The 12,250-nt window shown below is 37.3% G+C and overlaps 1 protein-coding gene across 3 annotated transcripts in view; it reads left to right on the top strand.

Annotated features, from left to right (window-relative positions):
• The window catches only part of RB1CC1 (RB1 inducible coiled-coil 1), a 69,546-nt gene that overhangs the window by 7,163 nt on the left and 50,133 nt on the right, over nucleotides 1-12,250 (top strand). For 2 of the 3 annotated variants that reach the window (XM_052703166.1, XM_052703165.1), the window contains exons 2-5: nucleotides 5,348-5,460; nucleotides 7,301-7,428; nucleotides 8,876-9,002; nucleotides 9,258-9,428. In XM_052703166.1, the coding sequence (XP_052559126.1) occupies nucleotides 7,358-7,428; nucleotides 8,876-9,002; nucleotides 9,258-9,428 (369 nt within the window). In that variant the 5' untranslated portion in view covers nucleotides 5,348-5,460; nucleotides 7,301-7,357. Of the gene's footprint in view, nucleotides 1-5,347; nucleotides 5,461-7,300; nucleotides 7,429-8,875; nucleotides 9,003-9,257; nucleotides 9,429-12,250 lie in introns of those variants that run through there. The other variant, XM_052703167.1, reaches the window with a different exon arrangement.

Genomic DNA, 12,250 nt, shown 5'->3' with positions numbered 1-12,250 from the left:
AATAAAGCTACATGTGGCACCTTGCAGATACTGGGGTTTGGCAGCCTTACATGAAGATGGCATTGAGCAAGGTTTTAATGCTTGTAAGGTGGTGATGGGAGATAGGATTGCCTCTTACAGTAAAGTGTGTTTTATCCATTAGATATGGCTTGCTTAAAAGTTTTTTGGGGGGTGAGCAATTAATTTTTTTCCTGAATCCTGTTCAGAACAGGCTCTGCTGGGTGTTCACCATGTAGCTCAACCAACCTTATCCTGGGATATATCAAAATAATGTAACTAGCAGGTTGAGGGAGGCAGTTGTCCTCTTCTACTCAGCTCTTGTAAGGCTCCACCCTGCAGCGCTGTGCTCAACTCTGGGTACTCTAGCACAGGAGGGACAAGAAGCTGTTGTCTCCTCTGGACCCGGATCAACAAGAATGATCAGAGGTCTATAGCACATCCTTAAAGAGAGGCTGAAGTAGCTGGGCTTCTTGAGCCTGGAGAAGAGCTGGGCTCCAGGGAGACCTCAGTGTGGCCTTTCAGGACCCAAAAGGGGCCTAGAAGAAACCTGAAGAAGGGGCTCTGTGTGAGTGAATGTAGTGATGGGACAAGGAATAATGGCTTTAAATGGAAATAGAGTAGATTTATTTTAGATCTTAGAAGTAAATTCTTCTCTTTGAGAGTGGTGAGGCATTGGCACAGGCTGTCAGGAAGCTGTGGATGCCCTATATCTAAAAGTGTTCAGGGGCAGGTTGGATGGGCCCTGATGGACCCTAACCCTGGGCCCTGATTTAGTGGGTAGAAACCTTGCTTATAATAGGGGAGTTGAAGCTGAGAGGTTTTTAAGGTCCCTTCCAACCCAAAGCACTCTGTGATACGTTAATTTAAGTTTATTTTAAGGAGTGTTTTCTTTGACCAGTCAGTTGTCCAGATAATGGTGTGCATTTTCATTGTGTTTTTTGTTATTTATTTATTTGTTTGTTTATTTAAACTAAGCTGTTTGCACTACTAAAAGCAGTGGTAGAGAATGTGTACTATCCTTGTGAGGACATCTTGTCTGTTCTAGGTGATCATAGTGGCCTTCTGCAAAATGAAGATGCCTCTGATTAGAAGCATTAGTAGCAGTATTGAATAAAGCTCCTTTTAAACATCATTTACATGAAGAAAGTTGTTTATTTCCTTAAGTTCAGCCTTAGTCTCTATGTTCCTTTTCCTTTGATATTAGAAAGAGTGCTGTAAAATCCTTTACTTGTGAAGTGAGGTGTGAAAGTTAGACAAAGAGATCATTTTTAGAAGGGCACCTGAAAAAGCAAAGGAAGTAGAGGCAGAATACAGATTTGCAGAAGAAAGATTCAACTGAAAGGAACATTACATTCTCCTTGAGGGGAGGTGTATTCCAAATGAGATAACTCAGTGAGTAAGAAATAGCACATGAGGTTTTTTTGTTGTTTTTGTAGCATGTGATGGACTTGCCAGACTTTGCCTTGAATGAATTACCCTTTTGACAGGTAGAAATTCTATCTACATTGATCTACTGTGAGAAATTGGACTCATGTAATTGCAGGTAGTATTTCTGATTCATATGGAAGCAATATCAATTATTACCGGCAACGTAACCTTAGTGGGTCCTCAATAAGAAAACGTTCCTTTATCAGCATTATGCAGGTGATGTTCCTAAACAGCTATGTGAATGCCTGATAATTAATGATGTGGCATTGCAAGCTTCTGAATGAATAGTGGGGGTACTGCCTTGCTTGGCTACTTAGAACTAGTTCTGTCTGTATTTAGAATTGTATTTCTTTCAATCTGAAGATATGTGGGGGTGGTGTGGGAAGGAAAGAGTTCAGACTTCTTGGTCTTCTCTGATCTCAGAGATGAAGCACTGATGAGTACAGCACTTTGCAGATATGAAGTAATGCTTCTCCAGGCACTAAAAGCAAGGTACCTTTTACTGCTGATGTGTTTCTGTAAAAGGAATGCAAAACACTTGGGATTAAAGAAAAGCAATGACTTTGGCATTGTTTAGTTTAAATTCTAGGTAGTTAAAATGTTTTGGTAACTCAGATTGTTAAAATTTGGTTCATAATGCCCCTTTAAGCACAGTCAGTGTAGATAAACATTCATTTTTGTCTTTGTCCTGCTTTGAATGCAGATTTTATTGTTTTGAGTTTGTAAAGTTAGAAAGAATTGTACTGTGAAGCAGTGGAACAGTCACAGTTGGGTAATGGAGTAGTGATTCTGCAGTTAATGGCAGAAATGGATGGCTAGTGTAGCCATAGGATTATTTATGGAGTGCTGTGAAGCTCATGACGTCTGTGGTGTTTTTACAAAAGGGAAAGGTCTGTAAACAGACATTCATTTCCTTTTACAGATGCAGGAGCAATGAATGTGTTCTGAACTAAATAAGCTACATTTGAAAATTTCTGAACAACATGCATTGAAAGTATTGATCAGCACAGACTTAAAAAGTTGCCAGTTGTTTCAGAGTTTATAGTGGGTAGGACAGTCTTGTAAGGTGAAGCAGATGTAGTTCTATGTACATGTTCTATGTATGCAATGTAAACACAATGTAGAGCAATGAAATAAATGTTACATTGTCAGCATAACATATTCATGGCTGTTTCTGGTGTTAGGTAATGCAGCAACATACATATTTGAATTAGTTTTTGGAGGTTTTCCTACCACATTCTATTCTGATCTTTGTTTTTGTCACCTCATTCTTTTTCTTATATTCATTTCTACCATATTCTTTCTGTTCTGGGAATTGCTACAGCAATTTCTGTTTCTAAATTTTCAACACTTAATGATGTTGCTGATAATTCCTGGCTGGGTATCATATAAATTTCTATAATCTGAAAGATAATGTATACTATAGACATAATGCTGCAGGACAGTTTCCAATTACACAGTTAGCCTCTTTGTCTTTGGTAGTTAAGTTCTTTACTATGAGAGTGGTGAAATGCTGGAACAGGCTGCCCAGAGAGGTTGTGAATGCCTGTCTTTAGATGTGTTCAAGGCCAGGTTGGATGGGGCCCTGGGCAGCCTGGTCTAGTATTAAATGTGGAGGTTGGTGGCCCTGCATGTGGCAGGGTGGCTGGAGATTCATTATCCTTGAGGTCCCTTCCAGTCCAAACCATTCTGTGATTCTGTAGTTGTCAAATGTTGTAATTTTTCGACTTCTATTAAAAAAGAGGTAAATAATTTCAGCACTGAAGCACTAAGAAGCTTGAAACTTAGTGTACTGTGTCACAGAAAAGATTGTGAAATTCTCTTAACAGCCTATTGAAATAATGCTAAGAGTAGTAACGTGTTTGTGGATATATATTCTGTTGAAACTTGATGGTTGTTGACTTTCACTCTAGGCTGAAGTGGAAAACTTTTTTGTTATTGTTGAATTATATTCTTGAATTCTAGGAGTAGATTCAAAAAGCAGTGGGATATGTAGCTGACTTGGCTTGAATTGGCCTACATTAACCTGACTTCTCGAAGAAAAGACTTAGACAACTGTGAACAAATTTAATGCATCTCCTCCCTTAACTAATCTTGGGCTTTGTTGGACATGGTCAGCCAAGTGTTGTCCAGAGAAAAGAAGGGTAGCAAGAGCTCTCAACATTAGTTTTCTTAAAGAGATCTGAAAGCAGGCAGCTGAGCTTAGTAGTGTCCTCAGCAGGATGGTTCCTGCTGGAGGGAGAGCTGCAGCCTGCCCTCAGTAGGGCAGAGGTGCTGGCACAGCTTCCTGGAGAAGCTGTGGATGCCTTATCTCTGGGAGTACTCAAGGCCAGGTTGGACAGGGCCCTGGGCAGCTGAGCTGGTGGGGGGCAGCCCTGTCCATAGCAGGGGACTTTAACTGGATGATTTTTAAGGTCCCTTCCAAACCCAAGCCGTTCTGTTATTCTTTGAGTGCACAAATTTGTCCTGCCAGTCCGTGTAGCCCAGTTCCCCAGGACTGACTGCTAGCTTGTTTGTTGAGTGATAGAAGCAATGCTTGATTTCTAACTTTTTAGTGGCCTCAAAGGAATTAGAATGATAGCAGTTATAGTACTGGGGGCCACCTGTGTGCTAGTAGTTTCTTCCAATTTGTGGTAATGTCCATTACTGCAATCTAAAGCAAATGTTGCAAATGTTGCTGGATATACTTTGTCTAGATACAATTACTGCCAATGGCCAAAACAGGGACGCTGCCATTAATAATTTTGCAATAGTGATTCTTAAACACATTGCTTTTTCCATTTTATTGCATCTTTGCTTCTGAGTAGATGATGTATGTGCCTTTTAAATAGGTGGAAGGAAGGAGGCTCAGGAGAGAGGAAGACAACTTCAAAGCTCAGATAGCTAGCTGCTGACAAAGTGACATCTGTTTCATGCATGTAAAATACAGTTGTGTATTTTTCTCCTTGTTCATAATGTTTGCAAATTTGGGACGAAGAGTTTGTTTTTGATTTACCCTTAGTCACGGGTTGTGTAAAATGAGTTACATGTTCTAATGTTTTTTTGGGGGCTTCAGCAATCCTATCTTTAGTAATGGATTATCACCCTTTATAGCACCCGATCATCTTCTCGGAAAGCTTGCTAGGGCATTAACGGAGTAGAAATAGTATTTGTTGCAATTCAGAATTTGAGCGTGCAGTTTGCTGACTGCTGTTGTGGCGGTTGCACTCAGTGGGTTACTGAGCCCAATTGTCTGCCACTGCTTTTCCTGCCAAGGGTTCCTTCTCCTTCAGCACTGTTATCTGAGCGGTAAAAGTTAAAATGAGCTATCTTAGCTTTAAAAGACTGCTGATCTGGCTCACTTTGATTGTAGTTGTAACACCAGTTCTGGGAGAGGAGGCCTCTGGAGAGGATGCCACTGACAAGCATCTATTTTGCAAATAGGTGACTGGCTTAACAAAGTTACCTAAAGGAAAGGAGTGTTTATTCCTGAAGGTGCCTGTTGGATACATCTGCAAGATAGAACTGTTGATTACACAGCATAGCATACATGTCGTTTTACTCTGATTTCCCTTAGATCAATTGTGTTGTGACTTTCTGTTTCACTGTTAGCATCATGTAAGAATTCTGCGCTGGTTCTGAAAAAATAATTTCAGCTGATGGAAACTCAGGCAGTTCTCTTTAGTGAACTAATTCTCTTGTATGCACTGGAAAATGTTACAGCTATTTAAATGCAGTTTTTGTGGAAAAAGACTCAGGTGTGTAGCAGTTTTGAGTAGACTTGTGACTAGATGGCATTGTTAATAAATTAAAAGAATACCACTTTTTTTTTTTTTAATAGCATTGTCATACATTATTTCGGTGTTTGTTGCAGCGGTGGCCATAAAATCTTGACATTTTAATGATACCTGTAGTTATGTTCTGTATATTTTCTTTACAGATCTTCTCTGGTTTTGAACAGCCATGCTATTCTGTTGCCAAAATCGAGTACAGCAAATGCTCATTTATTCTCTTGTATTTGAAGAAGATGATAGCTGTGTGTAGCGCCTGAAGGTAACTCTTGCTTTACTTAAAGTTGGAAAGTCTGAGACTGCTGATGCATGAATGACAGATGCTGCCATAAAATATTTGATCTTCTTTCAGTGCTTTAAATGGTTAGCTGTGGTGTTAAGAATGGGATGGATTGATTAAAATTTCTCTTTCTGTACATGAACAGAATGAGGTTTCTGGACAGATTATCACCAGATTTTGCAAAGTAATTTTTATATGGAAAGTAAATATAATGCAATTATTTGACTAAGTGGGAAAGAGGTGTTCCCTGCTGCTTGTGTTAATGTTATATTTAATGTGTCTGTTTCTAATTTTACATGGAGCGTAGTCACAAATAATGCCTGTTGTGGAAATAAGTTTCTCTGTACTTTTAAGTCCCATTTGTTATATAGCTTAGGGCAGAAAAATTAATAATGAATTACTGCTGGTTTGTTCTTGAGGTTTGATAGTTTTTGTCTGTTCAGTAAGTTTCTTTATGGAATATATTCTCTACAGAGGTGATTTTTTTTTATTTGACATGGTTCTCCTTCCAATATGATGTTCTTTCTTGATAATATGCATATCTCTGCTAGTTTATGTGCTACAATTAATACTTGAAATATGTGAGTATTCATGGAAGAAAACTAAGGGCTGTCTGGAATTGTTTATCTGGTAGAACTACCTTCCTAGCCCTGCATACTTCAGTAATGGTTTTGTTATTTTCCTTTATGGATTATGAGGCTTTTTATTCTGTAGACAAAAATAAATACGAATTCAAGCTCATTTTAGAATAATACAGTTAGCTGTGTAGATCTTGTACGTGTTCTTATTTCAGGGAAAGGAGCATCTTGTACTTCCTGTGAAATAAATTTAATGCAAAAAGTCTTTTCTATAATGGTCCAGAAATATAGCTGAGGCTAAAACTTCTACATCTTACTGTTTCATAACCCTTTTACATTTAAAAAAATAAATAAATAAATAAAATTGCAGTGCTTTAGTGATTGCAGTGATAGTGTACTTTTGCAGCCACTCCATTAGCGCATAAGAAATTATTCACAAATTTAAGAGTTTCTGTGGAGCAGAAGAGGTGCAGAAGTATGAAGCCTTTCAAAGACAAAATAACATATCTAAGAATGTCTTACAAAGCAATTAAATGTTTTCTTGTGATGTGTATACTGAAAAAAAAGCACGTATAGTCGTTTATCTAGAAATTTGTGGGGCACAGGAATGAAAGCATTCTGAGATGCACTTTTTTTGATCACTGCATAGTGGCTAGTAGTAACTAAGGCTATAGAGTTAGCTAGTGCTGAAAACAGAAAAATCTGTAGATCCGTAGATTGTGTCTGTCTGTAGTTAACTAATCGTTTTTAAAAACTACTTTTCTGGGGGTTTGATGTTCTCTTTCATGTGAGTGGAAAAACAACACCTGTGGTAATAACCAGTAGCAAGGCTTTGTTGCTGTACATTGGGAGATGAGTACTTAGACCATTTTGTTATTTGTAAAGAGCAGAAAAGGTAACTAGAAATAACTTTAGCGGGGGAATTAAAAATGTATTTTATAACTTAAAAAAAAAAAGCCAGGTAATGATCTGGGATGTTGCCCCTCTTCAACTGAAAGTCGTCTTCCCCTCCCTTCCTTGTCCATCCCCACTGTAACTTTCCGTGTGTTTCTCTAGCCCATTCACAAGTCGGAAGGCTTCCTGTGCCCATGGTTCTTGTAGGATAAGCATCTGTATGTTCAATAACAAAGAACTGGAATATGAAAAGCAGTGTGTTCACCCTCTATATAGCTAAAAGCTATGTAGTACATACTTCTTATAACTCCTATGTGAAACTGACACTTTTTTTTTTTTTTTTTATACAGTTTCTAAATGATTTTAGCAGTGGAGGTGATAAACGTCAGAAACCTAAAGAAATCATCATGAAGCTATATGTATTTCTGGTCAACACTGGAACTACTCTTACCTTTGACACAGAGCTTGCTGTACAAAAGTAAGAAAGTAAAGCGATTACTTTTTTTGGAAAATCTGTCAGAATTACATCTGGTCTTCTGTGATCTTTTGCTGAATAGCATTTTTATGTTTTATTTATTGACATCATAAGATTACACATTGTTTTTCTACTCACAGTATTTTACATTTTCTGAATAAAATATGTATTCCATATAGACTGCGTAGACTGAATGCTGAAGAACAAGCATGCAGGTATCTGTGTTATGCCCATGGTGGAAAAACTTGGTTCTGTTGTATAAGACTCTAATGTGTGTTACAATATTCTGTATGTAAAACATGGACTTCCGCACTGCCAACTGCTTGATACAGCAGTAGTTTAGATTCCCAGTGAAGTCCCAACAACTTGACTATTACTGTTTTTTTTTCCATTGCACAATAAAAACATCTTGTAATCTTAATAATGTTTTATAAAGACCTATATGTACTAGGTATACTGAAACATGTTCCGCTGTTAGAGAGTACTGGTCTAATACAGTAAATCTTGTATATCATCGTCATAGCTCATATGTTTGGTGCCAACCTTCCAGGCTATTTTCCTGTTCTGTCAGTGGTGAATGACTAACAGGTAACGGATGTGTATGCTGAAACATGGGCTAGGTAATGCTGCTTAAAAGACTTCCATGGAAGTGCTAAGGTCCACTGTTTCCTTCCTCCTGAATTTCTGTTTGTGATTTTCATGACTCAGCAAGTGAATCTGGATTTTAAAACATTGGAGTAGAAGGGCCCTAACAGTGTACATAGAGTGATTTTTTTTTTATTTTTTATTTTTATTTTTTTTGTTCTATAAAAGTAGAACTGCTGGGGATATTACTGAGGATGAGATAAAATATTCCATCTCAACCATTTTGGATCTACTGGGTCATGAAGCTTGTGAAGGGACTAGACTATAATACATGTGATGAGTGTCTGAGGGAACTGGAGTTGCTTAGCCTGCAGGAAAAGAAACCAAGGGGAGACATCATTGCTCTCTACAACTACTTTTAAGGAGATTGCAGTGGGGAGGGTATCAGTCCATTTTCTCATGATAGGACACAAGGAAATGACCTCAAGTCGCACCAGGGGAAGTTTAAATTGGAAAGCAGGAGAGCATAGATAGGCTTTGGAATGGGCTGCTTGGAATGATGGTAGTAGATTTGCCGTCCTTGGAGATATTAAAGAGATGTGTGATTTTTCCAATTGATTTACAGATATGTCAATACCTCTGTGTGTTCTCTGGTACACTGAGACGTTCTGTCCTAAATTACAGTGAGGTACAACATCTGAACTGCCAGACAGGGTACCTAATGGCCTGACATGAGCCAACTTTTCACTGAGTCTGATATTTTTTTTGAAGAAAAATGGATGGACAAGACAAAATAAAGACTGTTCAGTTGATCAGTTTAACTTGACACTTGTTGATGTTATCTTCTTGCCCCTATTTTTTCTAGCGTGGCTGATCTGAAACATGCAATACAAGCAAAGTATAAGATTGCCATTCAGCACCAGGTATTGGTAGTCAATGGAGGAGAGTGTATGGCTCCAGACAGAAGAGTGTGTAGTTACAGTGCTGGAACAGTAAGTGCACACTGTATTCATAATCTAAACTGTCCTTTAAAGAAGAAGGAAAAAAAGTATTCTACTGAGGGATTTTCAAGTTTTTTTTTTTTTTCAGTTTGCTGCATTCCTTTACTTTGAGAAACTTTTTTTAAATGTGTACAGCTTGTAAATGTAGAATGTTCTGAAAACGTTACTCGTATGATGGAATAATTGGTGATTGAACAGTGTATTGTCTTTACTTAATACTTGGTCTCATTTTCTTTCTGAGTGTAGGACACCAACCCAATTTTCTTATTCAACAAAGAAATGATTTTGTGTGAGCGCCCACCAGCCATTCCCAAAACCACATTTTCAGCAGAGAATGAGATGGAATTGAAAGTGGAAGAATCTCTCATGATGCCTGCAGTTTTCCATACAGTGGCATCACGAACACAGCTTGCTGTGGTAAGTAAATTCTTAGTGTACTTGAACAACAAAGAACAATAACCTTTCTGTATATCAGATTGGTAGCTTGATACAAACTTTGAAATAGTTTGAAAATAGCATATTGGTGATGGTGTGTTCATCAAAGCCTTTGTCTTTAAGATTCAAGGTAGGTACTAAAACATGCTTGCTCTTCAGCATCTTCAAAGCTTCTTTCAAAAGCAAATGTAATACAGCTTAATGGATGCATGTGTTTTCAACATTTGCAAAATAAAAGCAATCTGGTTTTTGTTTTGGGCTCCTGCCCTCACGCTTTGCCTTATTTTCAGTGTCTTTAGTCTGCCTCAACCTGAAAGAAGAAAAGTTAGTTTGCAAATGCTGTTAACCCGGGTAGAAAATTTGTGGTACATGTTTTCAAACTGCTTTTCTGATCTTCTGTTTCATTTTATGCATCTAATCAACTGGTGAGGAATTCATAAAACTGAACTTCCTTTTCCCAAAATGCGTTCAGATCTTTTCTTACTGAGTAGTCACTTCTAGTTGCATAGAAAGTAAACTCAGAATTCCAGGTTGATTATTGCCATATTACTCTGATAAGGAGGGACTGGTGCCCTGCTACAAGAGTATTAAGGTACTGTGTATGTGCTACGAACAGCTGCATGTTCAAGAATGTGACACAGCATATTCAGTAGCTGAATTGATTGATTTTTGCTGATAGTATCCTCACTTTTCAAATTTGGCATTCCAAATTTAACTGTTTTTGCTAACTCTAAGGATTATTTAAACTTCCAGCTTCTGGGACTGGGGGAATGGTTATGTTAACACAGACTAAATAGTTGTATATGATTTTAGCATTTTGGCTTGGTTTCTGAGTTTCAGTAGCAACTTCTAGTCTAAAAGAATATCTAACACTTGAAGTGACTGTTCTTTTTTTTTTCTGATTTCATACAGCTGAATTCAGAGTGAAGTGTCAAATCATGCATGTAGTATGAAAGTTTTGTTTTGTTTCTCTGCTTTTTTTTTTTTCCCTTGGCCTCTCAGGAATGGATGAAGGGGAAAGTCAACCTAAATAATCTAATACTAACTTTTTGTCTGATTTAAGGTGAGGATTGAGTCCCATAAACACTCTCCTCTCTATTACCTGTTGACAGTTCTTGCTGACTTGGTAAATAGGACCTTGAGTAATTAGGATTCTGTGAATCATATGACTCATACTGGGAAGAGTAGTGATTTGAATTCATCTAAGAGTAGGAGGGTTTTCATCTGTACTACATACTTGAGGAGTGTGAGAATTGTGTGGATTTTTTTCTAGCAGCTGAGACTGAAATGTTCTAAAACTGTTTTTTTGTGAGGTGTTAAGAAGATTTTATAAAAGTAATTAAGACAAGTATCTGTCAAATGTTTAACATATTGATGGATTTGATAGAAAAAAGTGTTACATTCTTCACATATGTGCTTTACTTGGTGTAATGGAAGTGAAAGGTGATGTTACCATCTCTCATTTCCCACTGTTGATATTTTCTTCTTTTACTCCATCTCTGAAGGGGAAAAATTAAAGTGGCAGTTACGTGATATCGAAAATTTTTAACTTCAATTTTGGCCCACTGAAGTTAGTGTACACTGGTAAATAAATTGATTTAATTATTCTGGATTAAGCTTTTTGTATTCCAGGAGTTGATTTTTAGTTGGGTTTTTTTTTTGTTTTTGTTTTTTTTTCATAAGTGCACTAATACTTAAAGTTGAAGTGAGTCTTCTTTCTCTTCTCTTTCAATTACGAAGGTTATATTAATATGCACAACAAGCAAGTTCATTGCAGTATTTCTGTGTTAAAGTAGTTCTTCATATCTTCACTTGTTCTAGTGGCATGCCTTCTGTAAGGGAAGCACATATTTCAGGAATAATCTCCGAGCCTATGTGTGAAGTATAGATTTTATTGGCCAACTGAAGCTACAGAATTTAGCTTAAGACTATAAAGTTTATTTCATGATTGATCTTCAGCTGATTTCCACAGAGTAAAGAAATCTTTCCATGCTTGGTGACATCTATTAATTTTTTTGATGAGGGGGATAATGATAATATTTGGAAGGTCCTTCGTTCTATTGTAGTAGAATTGAGTTATTCTAGTATGCACATTAATTTTCTGAAAAACTGTCTTCTGTCCTATTCTTTTGAAGAAAAAAAAAAAATAAAGACTGAATAGATAGTTTTATTCTTAAATCCGTTGTCTCTTTATACTTTGTTAATTTTATCCAGTATTTTAAATATTTCAAAATCATAGGCTCTGTATTTGGCTGTGGAAGTGCACTGGGTACTTTTCTGGGAGTTCAGCGGAATAAGAAAACCATCCTGCCTAATAGAAGATGAGAAAATAGGCTCTTCTAACTTAAGATGTACCGGAGTGTGAAAATGCCATAAAGAAGTATTGCAGTGTTATACTCCACTGATCTGTCTTGTTGCCTGCTTGAAACATATTGAGCAGTAATTCAGAAGAAACTGAGGGAAAGGCTGCAAATGTGATGAGGAAATTGATCTTCTTTAAAGTTCTTTGTAAGTGTATGATTTGGGAGGAAGAGGAAACATGGGAATTCTTCTCACAATTGATTGAGATACAGGGAGAGAAGAGAGGCTCTGAACCGTCACAGTTGTGGGAATGATGTGTACAGTATACTTACTGTGGTTTTGGATACTAGACTTAAAATGAAAAATATGCAATATAAAGATCCAAGGTTTGCCTTGTTGTAGAGAGAGAGATTTTCTGTGTTACCGGAAAAGCAGAATTGCAGAGGTAAATAGTGTTTTTGCCTGTTGTAATTATTCAGGGAATCTAACTAATGATAATTTAC

Source organism: Tympanuchus pallidicinctus, unplaced genomic scaffold (assembly GCF_026119805.1).
Source record: "Tympanuchus pallidicinctus isolate F22 unplaced genomic scaffold, pur_lepc_1.0 scaffold5, whole genome shotgun sequence".
In the NCBI taxonomy this organism is placed as follows: domain Eukaryota; kingdom Metazoa; phylum Chordata; class Aves; order Galliformes; family Phasianidae; genus Tympanuchus; species Tympanuchus pallidicinctus.
This window is presented reverse-complemented; position numbering and strand designations above follow the sequence as displayed.